This window comes from Scomber japonicus, chromosome 6 (assembly GCF_027409825.1).
Source record: "Scomber japonicus isolate fScoJap1 chromosome 6, fScoJap1.pri, whole genome shotgun sequence".
In the NCBI taxonomy this organism is placed as follows: domain Eukaryota; kingdom Metazoa; phylum Chordata; class Actinopteri; order Scombriformes; family Scombridae; genus Scomber; species Scomber japonicus.
This window is the reverse complement of record NC_070583.1, coordinates 26,134,430-26,158,061: the sequence shown is the minus strand read 5'-3', so window position 1 is coordinate 26,158,061 and position 23,632 is coordinate 26,134,430. Positions and strand designations below refer to the sequence as shown.

Genomic DNA, 23,632 nt, shown 5'->3' with positions numbered 1-23,632 from the left:
ATTGGTATATTTGCATCTATGGGTGTGTGATGGTGATTAATAAAAATCAAAAATGCACGTGCACTCGTGTGTAGTTCCTCTTCATCGTGTAGTTACACGTCACGTGACTGCACCAGTAGTCATGATTATGCAAGTTGGGATTAAATAAAAGTTGACTGAGAATTTAACTATTTCAGCAGTTCTAAGCAGGATGTCAATAAGTATTCTGAAAAAAACAAAATGCCAGAAATTCATTAAACTTTTCACTTCATACACACATTAAAGTGATGGTGTTTCTGAAACAATCGGCTCATGCAGGCCAACAGTATTCATATTATCAAGAGTCCCCTTCAGACATGTTCGATATATAAAATGTTCTCTGCTTAAAATAAGAATGTGTCTAATGTGTTTTTTTCCTTTAAAAGAAAAGTACATTTATCTCATTAAATACCTAATTCCATTTATTCATTCTCCTTCATTGAAAAATTGAATAAAATCAATCAATATGCAAATACTGTTTATTTCTAAAGTTTAACTACTGGACAAAATATGTCTCCTCCTTAAGTCAAAAGTATTTTTCTCTTTATATGTACACTAGCTGCTTCAAGTTTTCACATCACACTTTTGTAAATTATATAATGGACCACAATCAGTGTATGAGGTAACGGTGTTACATAATGTAATTACAAAATGAATGTAACTGTAATCCGTTACAGTTACTGAGAAAAAATGTTGATCTGAAGTCAGAACTTTGAGATTTTGCTCAGGAGGAGAGTTTTTCCCTCATTTTAAAATATTTTTCTATTATTTCCAAAGTAAGTAAACTTAATTGACCCCAGAAATACTGACGTAATGACTTGAAACAGACATTATTTTAGGTCATGTACATGGGTGGTGCACTGTGCAGATATACAGTGTTATGATGACCTTGAGTCACGCTAAAACGCTCTCCACCTCACTGAGATTTAAAATGGGTTTTATTTCTACCTTTTTCTACACTATGTGATGTCATTTGTTGTTTTTTTCCATATTTCTCTCTCAGGGTGTGGGTACATTTCAACTGAAGCTGAATTCTGAAAACGTGTGTGAAACTTTTATTTCCCCATCTCTGATCATAAATTTCCCAGGATTGAGAAATGCTGTACCTCAAATGGATTTGAGCATACATTTAGCACAAATTTAGAAGAAACTGAAAGTGATGACGTTTATAGAAATCAAAAATAGTGCCAACAAAAAATATCAGGCGAAAAAATATCAGCGAAAAATAGTTCTATAATGTAAAATTTAAGTAAATCATATTCTTAACAAAAGATGAAGATTCTTTTTATACAATAATGCCACTCATTCCTTCTTCAAAGACAAGCAGTTTAAATAGATGTATGTCAGAGATGAACTGTGTTATTCATGGAAACGGAAAAGAGGATGTCCTGTGTGATGTGTTATAGCTCAGGAAACCATTTTCACTTCCCTCTTCAGCAGAAATAAAAGAATCGTCTTCAGTCTCTATTTCCAACAAACAGAAATCACGATGGACACGGTCATCGCCCTCCTTGGTGAGTTTTCTTCAGCTCATTTTGCAATATCTCACAAACTTTTTGCTTTGGTAAAATTGTTATCTACTGAAATTTGTCATTCAATCCAAAATTGTTTTTCCTATTTCAGTTCTTTCAACAATACCATTGCTTGTAGTATCTGAGGGTATGTACCAAAAATTTGTATAATTATATTCAAGATGTACTGGAGAATAACTTAGCATATGGTTAGCATTTGGAAGTATATATAAAAGAAATCAACATGTTGAACCACAAACCCTTTAAAATGCATTGCTCTTTATTTTACCCCTGAAAACATTAGGGGGGTCATTATGGTAATCAGAAATCCCCAAGGTTGTCCGTTCATTTAAAAAGGCTGGATCCAAACTCTTTAAAACACCAATTTGAAAAGACCTTAAATTTACTATAATGCCTTATTTGTCAATTTAAGGAGTTATTCATATAAATACCTTAGATTAAAAACCCTTTAATTATCAATGAATCAGCATTTTTCTTCTTCATCCTCTTAAAATAAGTCGAAACTTACAAAAACCACCCCATAAATCTTCCCCAATTAGAAAATTAAGGCATTTTAAGGTATAAATTAAGTGGACATTTTGATGGTTATTTCAATCCATTATTTATTTTAAGGAATTTTCAAGTTTCATAGGGTAAATATAATGTGATTTTGGGTTAGATAATAATAATTTGATAAAAAAAATAGTGGAAATATGCAGATGAAATGTACAAATATCAAATCAGAAGCAGGTTCACTTGGCCGCTGGATGTTAAATGTTGTTGATTGTTTAGGGCTAATCCATGGTTGTCTCTGTAGTTCACTCTGTGGCCTCATTCAGAGCTGTTGTGGAGCTGGTGTCAGGAGATTCAAGGATCTTCTCCGGGGAGAGCGCCCGTTTGAGATGCAGCATTCCTGATGCCCACAGGTCCACCTGGACTATTGAGTGGTTCAAGGGATCTAAGAAGCTCTCACAGAATATTGAGCACCTCAGTCTGTGGAAAGCCTCTGTTAGAGATAGTGGAAAATTTTACTGCCAAGGAGTGAGGGACACACTGGTGGGAAACATAAAAACGCTCCCAAGTCTGCCTGTGGAGATAAACGTGGATGGTAAGACCTGATTTATTAGTATCAACAGAAAATCTCTTCTGGTTCTCATGTCAGGTCACAAATTTACTCTTTGTCCTACTTCTGCTTCTCCTGTTAAAATTGAGAAGTCAGTAACACTGAAATTCTTGTTGCCTTAAGCTTTTTTAAGCACTGCATGGTGAAAGTTTCATTTTTAGAAAAAAAGACTAACTTGCAAGTGTTGATATCAAAACAGACTTCAAACATGCTGCGATCATTACTGTGATCATCAATATAAGAAACATCATGACGTAACATCCTTTACTGTGTTCTTTCTTCAGGAGGGTGGGCTATTCTGGAGGTCCCACCGCGTCCTGCCCTTGTTGGAGAAACTTTGACGGTGACGTGTCGCGTCCGAGGCAACCCTGTACTCCAAGAGGTGATCCTGTACAAAGATGGTGTTGAAGTTATGAGACAAAGTGGCCTGAACCCACATCTTCACTTGACCAACTTGGCCCTGAAGGACCAAGGACTTTATTCCTGTAGGGCATCCTGGGATATAGAGAGACGTACACGCTCTGTAATTTCAGTGGACACTCAAGTGCAGGTCTCAGGTGAGTTTAAGTACTAAGTTGTATTTGCTGAGCTTGGTTATAATTACAGGATATATGTTAAGTAGGACTAGGGTTAGGGTTAGGTGACAGATGCTCTTATGTCTACATTTTGATCACATTTATTTACTTTACTTGTGGTCTATTGTAACCCCAGCTGTATATTTATTATTATGCTTCAATACCAATGACAAATAAAAAAATAAATGTATTCCCAAATTATTATGTTTTAATTCCACTGTCTCAGCAATGTTTTCTGTTCTATGGCTCTTTCTCAGAGGTTCTGACGCAGCCATATTTGGAGATTGTTGCAGACGATAAACTGGTACCAGCAAATATGATAAAGCTTGTCTGCCGTGTTGAATACAACGCCCGTGCACCTGCCCCTCCAATAAGCTACTATTTCTACAAGAATAACAACCTACTGGGACCAGCAACCTCTGAGAAACATTATCTGGCCGGACGGGTCCCAGGCCATTACAGCTGCAGGGCCAAGGTGCCTCTGTTGGGCATCTTTAGGTTGAGTGAACCCAAAAGCTTTGGAGAAGTGACAGGTACTTAAAAGTAATGTAACCTGCTGTTTAGTCTCCTCACTTTGAATATTTAAATGCCTGTCTTTTTTATTCCAATGTCACTACTTCCAGAATTCCCAAAAATGTGAAGCATAGCGCAACATTTCCACAATTTAAGAGGTCAACTTGTCTCTGACCTAATAGAACCACAAATGATGACTCTTCCAGCTCTTCATCCCAGAGGCCCAAGGCTGTTGGCTACCACAGTCCCAAACCCAGATCTCTCTTTGCTTCCTGCAGCTAAGCCCACAGCAGCCTGGTCCATCCCTATTCAGCCTACAGAGGAGCACACCCAGCCCTCACCTCCTCTTCTGATGCCAGCACCAAGTGCTCCACCATCTACAGTCACCGAAATTGTTATCCCAGAAGTTGTCAATGTATCTGAGGGGTCTGGTGACATGTGACAGTTATACTTTATACCCCATTTCAGAAACTAATCATCCAATCTGGGTAATAATGTTTAATGTCCACATCTTTAGCTATCTGATACCAATCATATAGGGCCAGTGGTCTGCAATTGTACACTTGTATATGTGATTCTTTGTATAACATTAATTTAACAGATTATAAGGTATTAACTTCATGATCTCTCCTGTAGAAAACTAACTGGATCAATAGTATTGATGATGACAACTAATGTTATTTTTGCTTAAGGGAAATAAAGCATTCCATAAATGATATGTACTACTGGATTTTATTTTCAGCAAACACAATCTCTTTGTACAACCATATTGTACAGCAACGCTGCTTACAAAGAATAAACATATTTGTATAATAATATGACAGTGGATATTATATTCCTCCACTGCAGAACAGCAAGGCTTGTCTCACCACATTTTACATAAGAATAATAATACATCACAGTGATAATCTCTGAATACTAAAGACATTCATAATTTATTTCTGTCTTATTTGTAGTTACATACTGATAGCCTAGGTCATCGTTGATAGTGTTGTTATGAAGGAAATATTCAGAATGCAAGAAACAAAATAATAAAACAGACAGCATCATAGCACAAGGTTGTGAAATTAATGTTTTTGGGTCAGACGGTGAGGTAAATGTGACATGGGGTCATGGTTTTTAACTGAGGGTATAATTTAAGTATTTTGACTATAAATAAATACTTAAGTTATGAGTTTTAAAGGCTTTTAAAGGGTTTAAAGGCTTAATACATCAGGTAAAAAGAGAAAATGCTTGCAAGGTGTCCTTAAATTCTCAGACTACTTGCACTGCAGCATACAGTACAGTTTTGGAAGAGTTCAGGAGTAGCAGTATATTGTAACACCACCAGTATTTGGCCTTTTCACAGATATGGATAACAGTCTAGTAGATCAAGATATTTCCAGTGACATATGTGGGTATCAGGCTTTGTCTGAGTAGAGCAGAAATCCAGAGAAGATGCTATCATCCTCACTGCTGGCATATGCCCCATTCCAGTCTCTGAATGTCTCCATCCAGACCTGATCACCTACCGCCAGTCGCAGCACCACCAGAGAAGATGCCTGGTCGATGTCTTGGCCATACAGAGAATCCCGTGTTCTTACCCGCCGCGACCCATTCACCACCAGTGTGGCTCGTAGTGGCTGATTGCGCACAGTGATGTGGAAGGAGAAGATGTAAACCCCCGCGTGGACACATGTGAAGCTGTTGGATGTGATGTTGAAGTGGTTTTCTTCATTGTAGAAGACTTTGTCAAAGCGGATTGGGAAACCAGAGGGAGGGAAAGACTTTCTTGGAGAGATACCTACACTGAAGGCCGAGCGCTTCTGGGGGACCCCTGATCCCTTAGCTCCTTTGAACCCACGAATGCCTCGCTCCCCTCTAATCCCAGGGTACCCTCTATCTCCTTTTGGCCCAAGCATCCCTCTTATGCCTTGTGGTCCCTGAGACCCTCTCATTCCTGGTTCCCCTGGTGGTCCAGGAAGTCCTGGATCCCCTCGTACACCCACAGGACCTGGGGAACCATGCCTGCCATTTATTCCTGGGATTCCCATCCCTCCTGGGATGCCAGGAGGCCCAGAATCTCCACGCTCACCTTTCTGTCCTTTATCCCCAAATGTGCCACACTCCCCCTTATCCCCCTTATCTCCCTTAGGGCCTAGCTCTACAGCCACTCCTGGAGGTCCAACTGGCCCCTCTTTTCCTGGTTCTCCTTTCTCACCGGCAGTCCCATTTTGGCCAGGTTCTCCTTTCTCCCCACGATTACCTTTGATGCCTTGCAACCCTATTCCACCTTTTTCCCCTCTTGAACCAACATCACCTGCAGAGTAAGAGATGCTGTGACATAACTGTGAAAACAAAATAAATGTAACAAGCACCTGAACAAATCACACTATTTCTGTACCTTTTTGACCTGGTTTCCCTGGACCGCCTGGTGGCCCAGTTGTCCCACTGTTTCCTCTCTCACCTTTATCCCCTAAGAAATCAACATAATGTAAATTTCTGTTTATTATCCTCATATAGAATATAACAATACTGATAAGTATGTCAACAGTTGCCAACAACATTTTAAAGTAGATTTATCCAAAAATGATAATAAAAAAATTAAAAATAAAGCAAGGAAAGAGATGCCCTGGCAGGTAGGAGAAGATGTTGGTGCACTTAGTTGTGCATTTAGCCATATTATGCTCACCTTTGTCTCCTTTTAACCCCATAGGACCACTCAAACCTGGTGGTCCAGGTAAACCAGCTACTCCTATAATTCCTCTTTCACCAGATGGGCCTAGATAAGGAAATATAAGTGAAGTTCAAATGCTGGACACAAACAAACAAGTTAATTAATTAGATCTAAAGCAGTTTTTGTCTTTTACCTGCAAGGCCCCTGTCTCCCTTTGGCCCCCGGGGGCCTCTCTCAGGTGGACAGCACTCACAGAAGTTGAAGTAACACTCATTGTAATCCAGAGTGTAGTTCTCCGGGCCAACACCAGGGGACTCTGTGGTCTCTGTATGGTACTGTGGGAAAACTTGATTGGGGTAGGTAGTCCTCTCTGTGGCAGGCAGTGGTTTTAGCTCCACCGGATTTGCGCTAGCCACTATCTTGAGGGTCTTGGGCATGCTGGTGGTCACAGGGTTGTGCATGGTGACCTGAGAGACTGGCTTCTTGGTGTACTGGTACTTGGGCTTTTGTGTAGTCTTAGCTTCAGCGCAGGACACCACAGTGAGTGTGAGCACTACTAGAGCCATAAGGGTCGACTGACAGGAGATAATCCTCATGGTTGCCTGGGATCTGAGAACAGATGAGTTTACACATGGCACCTTTCCTTTGTATGTTTGTCATTTTCCCTCTAATATAGGATTTAAGACAAGAAGTTACAAAATAGCACATGCTGATAAGAAATCCACTGTAGTAAATCATTCATAGCACTGACAATTTATGTCATCTGATAATCATTCCCAATCTTGTTCTTAACATTTCACTTCTGCTACATTTTCTCTGTTTCTCTGTTTCTACAGATATTTCTTACAGATTTCATATGCTTCTAATCTCAGGTTGGAGCAACATTGTTGTCAATCATGTACCATCATGACTAATTACATCTGAAAGCTGATTTAATTAGTTATTTATGAGTAAATTAATTGAGTAACTGGAATGAAAACCTGTATCGCATTGGGTGCAGTATGCTTGTCAAGTTAGATATAGCATTTAGTACACATAAACTGATGGTTTTAGTAGGTTATCGGCCATGCTGTAATGCAACTCTCTGTACAGATTATATAATTTAACAAAGACTCACCCAGTTATGCATAAGTGGTATGGTCATTTATCCTCTAGCGGTGGCTTGGAGGCAACACCAAGGAGCTCCAGGTCGCTCTGATATCTCTGCCAGGCTTGGGCGAAAGAACAACCTCACCAATGAGGGTGTTTGCTAGAAGCACAGGGGGAGGTCTGAAATCCAACTACGACAGGCTGGAGCCAACCCAAGGAGAACCACTGTGCTGTGGCTCATTCTCTGTACCCCTGTTGTGTAGAAAGGTGCTTTTGTGACACGAGATACAGCACCCGCCGAGAGCACTCCCTCACTGCGAGCTAGGCAAGGAGCAAAGGCCGTTGGGCAATGGGTTACCCGATATGGGAGGCATTCCTCCAACATCCAACCAACTACCCTGCTCTTACAGTGGGACAATGCCAAGCAAAGAGGGTTCTGTGACAGAGGCCAGAGCACTACAACAGCCTTTTTTCAAGTGTAGGTTTGGGCAGCACTCTGCATGTAGCTTCAGGTGGGAAAGTGCAAACCACTTTAGAGGTCTCTCACAGAATTTTGCAAGTTGGCAATAAGATCATATATATCTGTATCTTCAATACATATATCTAAAACATTTAATTTTAAATGACTTTCAACTTGATCTGCAAACTGGTGTGCAGCAGCACTGGGAGCTCAGTATCTACAATCTACTGGAACTTGGTGAACATCCAGAAGAAAGCTTTAGCTTAAAGAGCAATGATAATCTCCTCACTCAACAGTTGCTAAACCTGAGCTGTTCGTCAAAGGTAGCTGCTTATCTCCCTTAAATCAGTGCAGTTGCAATGCTCACCTGATCACTGTGACCGACTTTCTGCACATGAGCCCCCAAGACTCCTGGCAGGTACATTTGCTTACTATGATTCATACTGTGCGGCAGGACAATGATTCATTCTTACGGTGTAACGAGATAGCATCAGGTTTTTGTACAAAAGTGATTTTCTGGTAGCTGTCTAGTCGAAACTCTTGACTTGCCAGTGACAATGAATGTTTGAGCAGTGGACATGCCTGAGTTGTCAAAGACCTCACATCCTAAGAGGGATCTATGACAAGCTGTGAGTGAGCAGGAAGAAGGGAAATGAAATTTGGGAAACAGAGAGGGGTGACGGTGAGATGAGAGGACAAGGATGGAGCTACTAAATAGGAGAAGTTTATGTTTACTTATACCATTTTTATCTTCTTATGCATATTTCTCTTTATCTCCTCACCTCTATTTACATGCTCCTCTTCTTCTCCCTCCTTCCCAGCAGCTCAGGTGAAATGTCCCCAACTTGCCCTTCCATAAAGGACAAACAGATGCAGTGTAAGATATGCAGCTGAGTCCTGAGAGAGAGAAAGGTTCCTCTGGGGTTCTCCATGCCCGACCTCAACCCCCATCGTCTCTCAGCCCCATTCAGACCACACACAACAGCGACGGTCAGCTTACAGTGCCCAGCTGGTCACAGAGGACTCAGGCGCCGCTCACCTGTCCGTTCATTTAACACTGGCACTGGCCCTGCCCTCAGCCTCCATCCACATGCACTATAGAGCGAGGGATAAGGAAGAGTTAACTTACTCAGAGGGTGCAGCCGAGCAGAGAGAGGACCAAAGAGGACTTGGATGAATGGACGAAGGTGTATTGCCTTACATTAACTTTATTCATGTAAAGGAGACCTTGAAGTTGCAGTGAAGGTGTATCGAGTGGGTTAGATAGGGTGAGAGTAAAACAATAAGATAGACTTGTTTACAGCAACCCCCTATTCTCTTTATGATTATTCCCCTGCTGTACTTACCTGCACTGGTAAGGCAAAGACGGCTCTTTTTTCATTACTGTGGGATCTTATCAAAAAAATGTAGATCCCGCAGAATTAGCAGCTAATGACTTTGGCAAGAGATCTTCTGGCAGTGAAGACACGTCTCATGTAGTCAGACAAGTACAAAAACACTTTCTTCTGCCACACTTTTTCCAATGTTAGGAAACAGCATGATACCGTTTTCCTAAAGAGAAAAGTAGTTCTAGTTATTGCAATATTCATCATTGCTAGATGGATTGTGCAATCAGAGAACTAAATTTTGCATCATAGCTTAAAGAAATGGTCTGACATTTTATGGAAATATGTTTATTGCCTTTCTTGCTGAGAGATAGATCAGATAATTGATGCTACTCTCAAATTTCTTACATTATGTGCAGGAAACATCAATTGGCATCCTTAAAGGGACTGATCTGTTCATTATTGCTCTATAGTATGACAATTATGAGAAATGTGTAACTTTATTGAATTTAGCCAAACTTCTGGAAAATATAGTCAATTAATACCTTTACATGGACATTAGTCATATCTTATTCTTAATCATGTTAAGGGATATGGAACACATAACACATAGTTATGCATATCCTTGTGTGATGCTTAAATTATCCAGGTTACTGTTCAGCTGTACAGGAATGTCTCTGACTCCTCAACATCCTAGACAGACTTTATCATAAGGCTACAGCCAATAGCCTGTTAGCTTATCTTAGTGCAAAAACCAGAACCAACAGGAGCTAAGGCAGCTACCTCTGCCCTGTTGGAAGGTTACAACTTATGCTAGGTTATGTGGAAATACGCTAACTGTGCTATTCACTCCAGCTTCCTATTTGATTGACAAACCTAACAGTTGTTTCAATCTCCTCTTCAGACTTGTGAGCTCCTTATGGTCACAGAGCACAAATTACTTATGTGATTGTTAAGATACCACGAATTTGAGCAGGCACAAATATAAACGCATGTATATCAGTTCAGTTCAGTTCATGAACAACACACGTCTAATTTGATATTACAAATCCAGTGGAATTTTGAGAGACTATGGTAGTTGGACCTCAGTCCAACCTTATAGGGGGCTCTGGAGGCATGCTCCCCCAGAAGAAAATGTTTGTACATTTTGGTGCACTTTGAGAAAAAAATTAAGAAGTTATATCTAGAAAAAAATATTTACTTTACTAATTTAACTGCTGGTTGTATAAGTATGAATGATGATGACAGACCCACAAAGCACAGGAAAGAAATTAATAAATATTCCCATCAGCAAAAACACTGTTAAATTTTGACATTTTTCAGTAAACATCTTTTCCCACATTGTTTCAAGTTTGCACTGTGTTTCTTTAAATAACTAAACTAACTGTCTTTTGCTGATCAATAAAAGACTTCCAGATGACAGAAGTGGATCAGGATCAGAGTTGATTTATTTTACAGATGGAAATAAAGATTTCTAATTAAGACTTTTTTATACTGAACCAACTAAAGCAGTATAAAGTGTGTTTTAAACAACACACAGTTGTTTCAGATTCAGAGGTTTGAGCAACTCTGTCCACCATTCAGTGTCCGGACCTTTCTACTGAACAGCGAGGAGGAATAAAGTAGCAGCAGAACAGACTATGAGAGCAGAGGACAGCAAAAAAAGCAGAGGCTAACATTAGCTGCTCCTCTCCTCTGTCTCAGCGGGGCAGAGCTGAGCCTTCGTGTGTGCAACGGACATAGAGACAGCGTTTTTTTTTTAGTACCGAACTCCACTGTAGCCTACTGATGCCGGTCATCACCACATAAGTGGATTTGATTGGTTTGGGCATCCAGCAACTCATTCTTGCTCACTGTATTGTTGCTGGTGAAGTTGACTGATCAGGTCAGGCCAGAACGACTATCAGGCCACCAGGAATTGTCCCGGTGCTCCCAATGTGCAGTCTGCCAGTGCATGTAGCAGAACAGACTTGGCAGAAATTGTATATAATATTTGTTAGTATATTTTAATTAGTGCATAATCAATTGAAAATTTGTGTTCTTTTTGTTACAGTGAGCCCTTTAAATCTATATTAGACAGTGTGTCCTCTTCCATGGAGGCCCCCATGTTGTACTGCCATGTTTTTGGTAGTGTTTTCATGAGTTTTGTGACCACCAAAGGGTTCTCCTACATACAATGTTTTTAGTGAAGGGGTTTTCAGTTGGTTGCAATCTGAAACCTCACCACTAGATGCCACTAAATCCTACACACTAGTCCTTTAAAGCCTGTACACTATTTACCATGTCCAAATTGACATTGCACTCACAAGTACATGTAAGAATACAACACTCCTGTATGTTATATGCTGCTTGTGAATATCTATAAACAGCATGATTTAATTTGTAGTGAATCCATCAGGAAGTCCATTGACTGCATCAGGGTTTGGTTCTAGCCTTGGTTTCATGACTTAGTGGTATTTAGGTTTTATCAGTTCAGCCCCTCCTAGGCTCTTATTGACTGATTCATAATTCAGATATAGAGCTGGGAGGTGTGTCTTGAGCTGAATTCCTCCTCCATCTTTGATCAACAGAGTACAGCAGTAATTGCACAATGACTCTGAATGCCACACCACAAACATTGTATGATTGATATCAGTCTAGAAAGAACTGCTTACATGCAGTACACATACAACACCAATTATAATCAAACTATAATAATGTGATTGTGAATACCTGATCTCTATTGGTGACTGTATTCCTAAATCATGTTAACACATGATTGTCTAATCTGAGCCATGCTAATTATTGCTCAGTGGATGTGTTTAAAACCTTAGTTTTAGTTCAAAATTGAAATACAGTAAGGAAAGAAAATGATCGAAGGATATTTACAAGGCTTGTTAGCTCACAAAATCTTCCTGAATTTTAGTTTAATGGGGGGCGAAAAACACAATTTTATACCCAGTATGAATTAAACTTTTCTGAGATAAACCCCTGACTTTTTCCATATACACATCTGAATCATTAAAAGGAGATGTGCAGTTAAAAGAGTATGTTCAACCAAGTCTCAGCCTCCTTTTAATGATTCAGACAACAGACAGAGACACACGTAAACACAGGCACACCCAAACCCAGACGACCTAACAATGTTCCCTCAAAAGAGGACTGTTGAAAGGCACTATAATACATTATAATAGCAGGGTAGTGTCTTGTCTTCTCTCTCTCTCTCTCTCTCTCTCTCTCTCTCTCTCTCTCTCTCTCTCTCTCTCTCTCTCTCTCTCTCTCTCTCTCTCTCTCTCTCGCTCTCCCTCTTTTTAGTAACTGATAAAGTAACCGAACACTGCAAATTGTTGTTTTACAATGAATTACATGATTCACACAGTTAAGCGAAAAATAGTAAATTATTGGCCATATTAGAGACAAAGAAACCAAAACAACACCTTGAAGTCATAGCAGATTATAAAATGTAAAATTCACTGATTTTGCACCACATAAAACATCAAATGTGTCAAGTTACTGATGGTATGTAGTGACAATAGGTATAAAGATGTTCAAGTACAAGCACTTAAGAAGGCTTTTTTTAAATGTATCTCTGCACGTGGCCTTTAAAACCTGGTGGATGTTTATGTTTATGTATATGTATGAATACATATTTCCTGCAGTTGTGTTAATTACATACAAAGACAACAGAGTAAGCAATTGTGCATTTGTCTTAATTGTTTATTTTTTATGAACATTGCAGTGACATGTTGCTACAGATAATGTATAGCACAAAAAAAAGAAACAACAGTTGATGAATGAGAGAGATGAATGATAGAAACTGAAAATAAAATACTTTATGTTTTGATTTTGTCCAGAAGAAAGCATTACAAATTCAGAGAAGCCTAATAATTACTTGTAAAATGTGTGTGTTTTTCTCTGTGCCACATACCTCTCTGTCTGTGTACCTGACTGTTGCTAGGAGTTTTCTTTAAGAGAAACGGTCACAGGCCACATGTAAACATGACAGAAACAATGCACCACCACCCCGCTGAGTGTGTTGAGAGCATTTGTGTCTTCAGATAGCTTTGTTTACATCTTGTCAGTAAAGAGATAACCTCTGACCTCTTCCTTTGTGGGATACAAATTAACATGTGACCTGTAAACATAGGACAGCTCTTCAAAGACGCTGAGGCAATTTCAATCCTAAAAATGTGCACTATGCAGAATACCATGAGAAAATGTCAGGTTTAGATAGGTGAAGAGCAGGGGCGACCCTTTTTAGGGGTCTCTAGCACCCCTAAATTTGATCTCAGCACCCCTAAAAATGAACAAATTATCGGTGTTTCCCATTAATTATATATACTGTGGCAGCAGTCTGATGCATATGGAGGGCTCAGCTCCGCCCCTGCTGAGACAGGTGGATATGTCCTGCGCTCCTATCAAAAAAGCACAAAGGCAATGAAAGCATGAAAAGAGAATTAAACTGAAATAAATACAGAGTCCAAACCTCATCGGTTTACAGAGGACACAGCAAACAATGATTTAGAGATGAAAGGGGTGAATGTGAGATCAGACAGTTTCCAGTGTTGAAACCAAAGTTGATGATTGGGAAGAGAGCAAACCAAGATAGATAGATAGATAGATAGATAGATAGATAGATAGATAGATAGATAGATAGATAGATAGATAGATAGATAGATAGATAGATAGATAGATAGATAGATAGATAGCCAGACTGCCACCATAGTTAAGAACAAAGAAAGAAAATAAAAGTAAAGTTGCACATTTGCGCAACAATAATACATGACTGAATTGCACATTTGCGCAACAAAGAGCTTACTCCAGTCTGGTGCCCTATTTTTAAGCAGTCCATTGACCAACATACTGTCCCTGCCCTTTGGAAAAGATCAACTATTATTCCTGTTCCAAAGAAATCATGTCCATCTGATAATAATGACTACAGGCCAGTGGCTTTAACATCAGTAGTCATGAAATGCTTTGAAAAATATGTGGTGTCCCTTCTGAAATCTCAGATAAATTCTGCTCTAGATCCCTTCCAGTTTGCTTATAGACAAGGACGAGGTACAGATGATGCAATTAATGGCATCACTCACCTAACTCTGAAACAACTTGAAAACCCAAAGGCCTATGCCCGTCTTTTGTTTATTGATTTTAGTTCTGCTTTTAACATCCTACAGCCTCACCTGCTGATTAAGAAACTACGGCAGATGACTGTTAACCCTTTTATCATCAAGTGGTTTTATTCCTTTTTAACTAACAGATCACAGCTTGTCAGAGTCAACAACACCCTCTCAGAGCCAAGATCTATCAGCACTGGGGCACCCCAAGGTTGTGTTAGTTCACCTGTTCTCTTCACTATTTACACAAATGACTGTATCAGCAGCTATCCTGGGAATTATGTTTTTAAATTCTCGGACGATACAGCAATTCTCAGTTTACTGTACAAAGATGCTGACCCCTCATCATATTTCAGTGAGGTTCAACTTTTTGTCCAGTGGTGCGACGACCATCACCTCATTATTAATGTTAAGAAAACTGAAGAGATGTTGATAGACCCTAAATCAGTAGGTGACCACTCCCCGCTTTTAATCCATGATCAAACAATCAATCAGGTCAGTTCTTACAGATATCTGGGCGTTCACTTGGATAGTCTGTTTAACTGGGAAGTTCATGTTGATATGTTGTGTTCTCGTCTTCAGCAAATCCGGCTCATTCTAAAATTAGTCACTGGTCACTAATTAGAGTTTAAATCAGGCTTAATCTGTACTATGTAGGGTAGAGCATAGCTCAATGGGTAGAGCACCCCACCCCATGTGTTGAGGCTGCAGCAAATTCTGGTTCGAATTCTGCCTGTCATTCCCCCCTCTCTGCCTCCAGTTTCCTGTCTCTCTCTAGTGACCTGTACGTTAAAAAGGCAAAAAGCCCCCAAAAAATATACTTTACAAAAAAAAAAAATCTGTACTATGTCAGTTTAAAGGCACCATGTGGACTTTTAAATGATTGGTTCTACTATAGCGCAGTGTTTTTATGAGTGGGTCCCATTTTTTTGATGGTATGATTTTCATTCTGATGCTGGTTTTATACTATTCTGTTGATTGACAGTTGTTGGCAGTAATGAGCAAAACACAGGAAGAAGCAAGTAAGATTTGTTATACCTTAAAAATACACTATTTATTTTTGTGAGAAACACTGAATGCAAACACAACTTCTGTTTGTTTGTAGTTTTAAACACTTTCAACACATGAATTAAAGAACTTAAAATCGCCCCATGTTTAGCAGGTTAGATATAAATCCTAAACATGTTTCTCTTGGCAAGACGTTTCTTAAAAGTACAAATATAACATCACTGATGAATATCGAAATGCAGACTGAGTCGTCAGATTCATCGCCATTCTGAAAGACTCTCACCACCACAAGGCACATTGCAGCTGCCAAGTGCCGCTTCCACCATCCTGAGTCAACAGCTTCCTGGACTCCATTCATCCCTTCCTGTGTCCATCCATTCATGATTGCTCTCATCTCCATACAGCTGGCTTCCTTGGCACAACAAGTCTTTCAATTACACAACATTGCACACATGAAAAATAACCCAACAGTGGGCATATGGTGCAAAGTCATTCCATATTTCACATGCACATGCACCTAATTTCCATACACGTACAGTGTGTTGAGCAGCAGCAGGCAGCAGGCCTGTAATTGGGGCAGCCATAAATAAGGAGCAGAGAGACGCCTGGATTTCTGCTGATTTGTTTTGCAGGAGGTGCATGTGTGAATAAATGGATGGCTTTTCATTTTTCTAATGTTGCACTCTGCTGGTGTCATCTGGATTACTCCCTCCGCCTTGCAACGATACCTTCTTTTTTTGTTCTCATCATCACCCCTCCACTGTCCACTTGCTTATTCTGGGGCTTCCATCTGTATCCTCCTTCTTCTTTATCTCACCCCCTTTCTCTCGCTGTCACTCTGGAGACAGATGTTGTATTTATCACTTTAATTATAAACTGGCTGCCGCTCTCTCTCTCTTGCTCTGATTAGTGACAGTTCAAAAAAGGCACAACCAATGAAAGGCACAAATATAACTGCCTCACCAAGGCATTCAACCATCCTAACCTCTATCCTCTTGATTGCAGAGTGATATGCAAAGCTGAAAATAGGACTTTCCTTCAGTGGTCCAAACACTAGCCTGCTAGCATCTCCCCCACTCTGTGTTCCCATTCATCAGAGAGAAGAAAAAAACACAGCAATCAATATAACGCCTGTTTGTGTGTGTGTGTGTGTGTGTGTGTGTGTGTGTGTGTGTCATAGCTCAAAACTGCACCAGTTGATAAACATATGGACATTCATTTTAAAAAAATCAATATGCATCCATTGGCTGCTGCTCTATCATGAAGCTTTCTGGTGAAAATATAGGCTTTTGTATGTATACACTGTGAGTGAGTGCTTATGTTGCGGACACTGTTTTATAGACCTCTATCAATCATAAGATCCAATACTCTGGATATGAGGAGGAAGGTAAAGTGTGTATGAGGACAAGGCTTTGCATGAAGAAGCTACGAGCAATGAAAATGGGAGCAATATAGCAGAATAGTACTGGGAGATATGAGTAAGAGTAAACTAAAGAAAAAGTAGCTACTTTCAGCATGTGAGTCATGCCGAACACAAGGACAGAGGTGAGTCCTGCATCGCATCAGTCTGTGTGACAGGTTTATGGAAGACCAAACTATCCCATCTGATCCACATCATTTTCCTTCATTTATACCTTAAACTTCCCTCTGGTCAAATTAATGAAAGTGGTAAACAATAGATGATGAGGTGATGATGGCTCAAATCTATGGCACAGCCAAGTTCCCATACATCATAATGACCAACCCAGTTCACTTTCCCAAAACAGACTCAAGCCCAAACATTGCCCATTACATACTCTAAACGACACTATGGTCATATTCAATAGGCTTTATGTGGAAAGCATCCAACAGCTCTGCTTTCAGTATGGTTCAGCTAATGAACTGAATCAACGCTTATATACTGAATAAGCATGCCCATGTATGGAATAATTTTGTTTAAATTTAATCATTTTTGTTCACTTTTGCTTTGCAAGCTTTTGACAGCTTGTACATTTGTTTTCATGCCTGCCTGGTGAGGGAGGGCTGCAGGCACAGTGGCAGAGCCAGCAGGCATCAGGCCACCGGTCTCCAAGGCAGCCCAGTTTCCACAGCAGGTGCAGTAGCATCATGGAGCAGACCATGTCCACTCACTATTTCCAGTCTTAAACACAACTGCCCCCCCCATAGGACTGCCTGCTAAGACTCCCCCCTAGAGGGTCGGATTAAGGTCCACCCACCATAGTCTCTCAAAATTCTGTGGGAAACACTGAGCATTGAATGCCAAATTGTCATTGGGAGCTGAGCCCCCCTAAAGTTCTGATCCTAGAATCGCCCTTGGTGAAGAGAAAGGAAAGGACAGAAAGGAAAGGAAAGGGCTTCAGTAGTATTTTGGGTTGTGTTATGGTGGGCAGGTTGGAAACAGATGCTGTTGCCGCCATTGTGTTCCATCGTCCAGGGTAAAAAAATTAGATGGAGGTGTCCAGTTACAAAGCATAAACATAGTTACCTGACTGTTCCCTCTACTGCAGCCAAACTGATAACCAAAACAATTTCCTGCTCCCTCACCCCTCATCTATGTTAATAATAATGCAGGAAGTGTGCAGTGCAAATTTAAATTTAGCGCCATAAATTTCACACTGTTCTACCAGCAAGCATTTAAACCCTTCTCACTGTGTTTTACATTGGTTTAAACTATGCCAACACAGACCCTGGAGAGGTTGGACAGTGTCTGCAGTGGGGAACGTGTAGCCCCTGGGTATTCATTCCTGCACTATCTGGGAAGAACTGGTTTAGTGGCTCTGCCTCTTATTGTCTGGATTCACTTAATGTGTTACAGTCCTTTGTGTGAGAAATGTGCCACCCAAGCTTTTATTTCACTTGCTCTTCCATTTCTAACTAACTGCTCTGTTTGATTTGCGTTTGCTACACAGTTACTGTATGTGAGGCATACAAGGCTTGCTGCATGTTTTATCAGCATACAAAGACATTCAAATCAAAAACCAAACTTGGATGACAAATATGTATTTTCATTTGTCTTTATTTTCTGAATATTGCAGTGAAGTATTGTTATCATAGCCAATATTTATAAAACATTAATTTGGCGACAACAGAGATACCTTCTGTCTTAAAGCTTCTTAAAGAGATCTTCCTTCATAGTACAGAAATGTCTGTACTATGCAAGATTAAATGACAAACTAAGAACAATATAAAAGCACTTTGAGTTGGAGGAAAACATAATGAACAAGTTATATGTGTTATTTATGGCCACAAGAGAACACAGATATAAATAATCAAAACAGTTTGGTAATTGACATTGTAACCAGCCAAGCATTTACCAGTGTGTATAAATATATAACTCCATATAAATAAGTTTAACTTAGAGATCATGTTTACACTTTAATCAGCGAGCCCTTGACCCAAAGCACAAAAAGATGATCTTGAACACACAACTAAACGCAATGCTCAATGCTCAATGCTCAACTACCAGGAAGACAGTGATTTTGGTCGGCCAGTCAGGCTTTGCCTTTCATTCAGGCCAATTTTATTGCAATGTCTGCATTTTTGCATGTGAAAGCAAATTGTTTTGCTTTGAGTTCAGACGTTTTCAATTAAATAAATCTATGTTAAGCCTAACACACAAAGGTGTGTTTTGTCAATATTTGCAAATGCTCAGTGCTGAGCACACCTTTGGACATACCAACAGTTAACACACTGGAGATAAAGAGAGGGCTCGGCACATATCGATGCCATTATTGCAGTTTATTCCTCACTTTGACCAGTGATTTGGCAAATGTATGCTTGGGCCAAACATTCCAACAACTGACAGATCCCTGATCATGACACTTTAGATTCATTGCATAGCTTTAGTTTTCTATCAACCCTCTCTTTGAAGATCGGCAACACAATGGCTTCATGAAATGTGCAATGGTACCCTGCCAGTTAGTATTACAGTGCATAAAGGTAAGTAAAAAAAGGTGATAGTGGCTCTGATACAAAACCATAGATCAACCAGTAAGTTAATGTCAAATATGTTGGGATGAGTACTAACTCCCTCTTTATCAGGGAGCTCTTCACAATCAGTGATAACACATCACAGATGCAGCAGATAAATAGACACTCATAAAAACTGTGATTACAAAGGCATGACGGAAAGAAGAGAGTCTAGTAGTATTTTGAAATGAGACGAGCATGCAAATCTACTACCCATGTATGACCCTATCATGCAAAACCCAGAGATGGTATGCACTCACACAGGACATAGGGTAAGAAGAGTAAAAAAGAAAGAAAGAAAAAAAGGACAAACAAACTTTCACAAGACATTTCACAGCGAGGGTGTGAAAGTAATGTACAGTCATGTGTCTAATACCATGGGGTAAGGCCAGAGGGTTTGGGATGTAAATAAGATAGTAAGGCTCTGATTTACAGAATATTCCTTTAAGATCTTCTTGTTTTCAGTCTTGATTGGGATTCGCTGAGGTGACTGACAGGTTCAGGATTCATTAATGTGGTGCTCACAGCTCAAGGTGCTCCAAGAGCTACAAATTTGAGTTATAGGAAATGATTTGGGGACTTATCCCCCCGATCACTGTCTCTTTTCCTCTTTTCCTCCATATTCTCTGCTTTCTTTTAGTTTATGAGAGTCATGGTGCTCTCAGGCTGGCCACCACAGATCCCAGAGAAAAACTCCAGTGCCAGGCGCACATGGATGGGCACAAAGACATATGAGGTGTAGATCACCATGGCGATGGCGGAGAAAAGGATGGAGTTAAAGATGGACTTTTCCCACGGCTCCAGGACATAGATGCCCGTGATGAGTAGATACTGGTAGTAGAGCCAGGCCAGGTACTCTCTAAAGTTTTTGAAGTTCATCCTGCAGGCTGGATGGAAGGGACAATGGAGGCGAAATGTTGTGAGATACAAGAGATAGTGTGACTGAGAAAGACAGAGAGATGTCAACATGTAAAGAGGACAAAGAAACAGTGTTAAAGATAAGACATACACTTACAGTCTACAGTGCTAAGATAAATATCTACGTGAGATTCAACAACATCTCTAAGTGATCTGAGTCATGACTGTAACTTGCAGTGGTGGAAGACATATTTGCATTAAAGTTTTGCTCAAGTTCAGAAGTAATAACAGCACAGTGTGTTTAAAGTATCAAAAGTCAAAGTACTGATAAGGACAATTTCTCTTCTTAGTATTATTTATTATTACTGATGTCGAGCAGTTTAGTTAAATTAAGCTATTTTATACAACTTTATATACTGGATGCATTGTTTAATAAATACTTGTCATAATTTTTTTGTATGTGAAACCTTGAACTTAAGTTACAGTATTCATTGTAACATGAATGTTGAGGAGTTAAAAGTACAATGTTTACTTCTGAAATGTAGTATAGTTGAAGTAAAAAAAAAACAATATAAAAATGGTAACACTCAAGTTGTGCTTAAATACAGTCCTTAGTTACTTACAATCAGTATTTTAGTAGATACATGGAAGGAGAAAACACCCTGAACAAGAGGAATTTTCTCTCTATGGAAACAATTTTGACGATCAACATGCAGAAAAGAATATCCTCATCATGTATCATTTGTAATCATGAATACTGATACTCCAGACAGACAAATATATTCTGTCCCATGTTTGTTATTATCCCGGGGACAATTAATAAGGAGGTATGAAGAAGAGTTAGCAGCATTCCTCTAGCCCCTCCAAACCAACTGCAGAGCCCTGAGGGGGCAATCAACAGACCATGTGGGAGCTCAGGGTCTTAAAGGCATTAGTTGTGTGGGTGGAGAAACACAGAGAAATTAAACCCAGGGGTCCCACATGGACCAGAGCACTCAAAATCTTCCTCCCTTATTTTCTTGGCACACTTCTTCCCCTGCTCGACACACTGGACACTTATAAATGAGTTTATGCTATGTGATGAAAGTAATGAGCAATGGTTTCCCACAATTTAAGAATATACTGCACAGGTGTAAAATGCATGCACTTTGGAGGAAATGACATACACTTGTTTTAAAATTTGCACTGGTTGTGGTTTTCGTAGTAATTGTAACCGTTTTCCCCCATATCAAATAAAATAATCTGTGTTTATGTGAAGGCAGGTTTAGCCGCAGGCGTTAACAGTGTCTGCTACACAGGCTGGGGGTGGGGCCAACAGGTGCGCTACAGGTGGCTGTCTAAAATATATTTTATAAGTAGAGAAAAAGTCCGTTTTCAGTAGTGTACAGAAGGAAACCAAATTAACTTCCTTAATAGCCACTACATAAAGATAACAACAGCCTATAACCTAAACAAAAGTACATTACAGTAAACAGCTTTCTATGATAGTATTCTGTTCTGTTATTATAATCCAAATATCTTGATAAATGACTAAATTAAGAGGCTTGTCCCACAGAACTACCAAAGTAAAAGTCGTTCATCCTGGCCTATAATGATTTAAATGTGTTATATTAAGGACCTGCACATAGCAATAATATATTTCATCATTGGCTGTCATATTGATATTTGAATCGTTAAGTAGAATATTAGAGGGGATATATCAGCTCTTGAGCACTCAGTGTAGCCTGAATTGTGTATAACCGAATCCATATCGACTCACCTCACCTTAGCAGCCGATGTCAGACCTCCTGGATATTTTCTACTAATGACAGATTACAGGACGAGCCACAGACAACAGCCCGGGTCCGGCTGCTGCTTAGTTGCTTTGTGTAAACGAAAAGCTGTCTCACCAGTTTGCCACGGCCTATATGTAAGGAGGTCACACAGACTATGAGAATGATACCACACCCACTACTCGTGTTTACACTTCCGACTCACCTGGCTCACAGATCTTGCAGGTTGAGTGACCGTAACGCACAGGCTGGTATGTGTGTGTGTGTGTGTGTGTGTGTGTGTGTGTTCAGGCAGCCAAAAGAAAACAGTCCTCCCATCAGAGGCACAGGAGGACTCGATGTCTTGGTTGCAGCCCTATTTGCGCCATGTGAAGTCCGCTGCTCTGTGCAGCATCTTTAAACTTTCTCTTTCAGTCCGTGTGTCGCATCCTCCTGCGCATCTGTCCCACCATGCTGCAGCCAGACACTGCACCACAGTATCACCTCTGACGTAGGCAGCCAGCAGCAGCAGCAACAACAGGGCTGGACAGGATGGGAAAAAACAAACCGAGCCAGCACAGGCACCACAATGGTATGCACTTAAACCGCAGCCTAGGATGCTATAGTTTATATGAACATGACTATATGAAGATGAAAGATTAAACAAAAATTGAAAGAAATGATACCCCGCAAAAAAAAGTATTGGTAACGTGCTTTAAATAATAAGCTGCAGTCTTTGGACAGTCAAGTTGTCTGAAAAGGTCATAAACCATTCAGTCCTGCTTCACTTCACCCCCCCCCCCCCCCGCCCCCCCGCCTTTGGTAGACTTAAGAAGAAAAGAAAAAAAACAATCTTATAGCGCGGTCAGGTTGCAAAAGTCAGAGTTATGAGATCACATCAGTGCCTGCAACATTTAGAAGTGTTCCCCTACGTTTGTAAACCATCTGGAAGAAATATATAAATATCTTGTCAGACAAATTCTCTACTGTCTTTTGTCCTCATAGATAGGCGTTGACATTTTGGTGGCTGATATTTGATTATGTATATCGATGAATAGGAATCAGGAACAGAGAAATGGCTGGTGTGTGACTGCAATCAGGTGATGTAGCCATAACATATTACGCACCAGTGACCACAGAGTTGACCAACTCTACAGCAGCTGTGGCTCAGTTTTCCTCGGTAAAATGCCAAAAGCCTATTATGCACACTGGGATACAATATAATATATTCAGAAATGTGTTATGGGTATATAGCCTATCTTCTCTTTAAAGTCTTTAAAGTGTGAATAACCTGAAGGGTGCCTATCAGACATCTTGCAGAATTGAATAGGAACCGTTAATAACCAACCACAGAAACGCTCTACCTAAACACACCTGAAATTCAAGTATAAGCTTCAAGATGGTGTCTCTTTGTTTTGGGTCAATCAGACATACAGTTAGGAAATCTTATCTCCTATCTTCCCAGGGTTTGCTGACCAGCTCAGTTCTTACACTTCACAGCACCATGCATTATTGATGCGTAAACACGGGCAGTGCCGCCGTGGCGCACCACTTTTGGATACACTGCAATTTTGTTAGCATCACAAGCTCTGCTGAGGAATGAGGAGGAATGCCAGAACATTTTCAACTCTGCAAATATTCAATAGTTCTCAGAAATGATTTGTCATAGATAATACACAT

At 40.0% G+C, this 23,632-nt stretch overlaps 3 protein-coding genes across 3 annotated transcripts; 1 reads left to right on the top strand and 2 right to left on the bottom strand.

The window, feature by feature from the left end:
- The first annotated feature begins 1,507 nt into the window (after positions 1-1,507).
- LOC128360537 (high affinity immunoglobulin gamma Fc receptor I-like) lies at positions 1,508-4,447 on the top strand. Its single transcript, XM_053320982.1, has 6 exons — positions 1,508-1,532; positions 1,642-1,677; positions 2,347-2,637; positions 2,937-3,209; positions 3,485-3,760; positions 3,923-4,447. Exons 1-6 carry the CDS (start codon positions 1,508-1,510, stop codon positions 4,180-4,182), a joined length of 1,161 nt encoding a protein of 386 aa, XP_053176957.1. The 3' UTR covers positions 4,183-4,447.
- A 693-nt stretch (positions 4,448-5,140) lies between these two features.
- LOC128360610 (inner ear-specific collagen-like) lies at positions 5,141-6,992 on the bottom strand. Its single transcript, XM_053321076.1, has 4 exons — positions 6,590-6,992; positions 6,412-6,501; positions 6,124-6,195; positions 5,141-6,039 (listed from the first exon to the last, which is right to left on the bottom strand). Exons 1-4 carry the CDS (start codon positions 6,990-6,992, stop codon positions 5,141-5,143), a joined length of 1,464 nt encoding a protein of 487 aa, XP_053177051.1.
- A 12,987-nt stretch (positions 6,993-19,979) lies between these two features.
- sptssb (serine palmitoyltransferase, small subunit B) lies at positions 19,980-20,222 on the bottom strand. The gene has a single exon (XM_053321160.1). The coding sequence runs from the start codon at positions 20,220-20,222 to the stop codon at positions 19,980-19,982; it is 243 nt and encodes an 80-aa protein (XP_053177135.1).
- Positions 20,223-23,632: the final 3,410 nt, after the last annotated feature.

What these genes read in the sequence shown, in the direction of transcription:
- LOC128360537 (XM_053320982.1), top strand. Translation starts at nt 1,508, where the DNA reads ATGGACACGGTCATCGCCCTCCTTG. An exon ending in TGTGGAGATAAACGTGGATG is followed by an intron (nt 2,638 to 2,936) that starts GTAAGACCTGAT and finishes TTCTTTCTTCAG; the next exon opens with GAGGGTGGGCTATTCTGGAG. An exon ending in CACTCAAGTGCAGGTCTCAG is followed by an intron (nt 3,210 to 3,484) that starts GTGAGTTTAAGT and finishes GCTCTTTCTCAG; the next exon opens with AGGTTCTGACGCAGCCATAT.
- LOC128360610 (XM_053321076.1), bottom strand. Translation starts at nt 6,992, where the DNA reads ATGAGGATTATCTCCTGTCAGTCGACCCTTATGGCTCTAGTAGTGCTC. An exon ending in GGGAGACAGGGGCCTTGCAG is followed by an intron (nt 6,502 to 6,589) that starts GTAAAAGACAAA and finishes TTCCTTATCTAG; the next exon opens with GCCCATCTGGTGAAAGAGGA. An exon ending in AGGGAAACCAGGTCAAAAAG is followed by an intron (nt 6,040 to 6,123) that starts GTACAGAAATAG and finishes CTTACTCTGCAG; the next exon opens with GTGATGTTGGTTCAAGAGGG.
- sptssb (XM_053321160.1), bottom strand. Translation starts at nt 20,222, where the DNA reads ATGAACTTCAAAAACTTTAGAGAGTACCTGGCCTGGCTCTACTACCAG.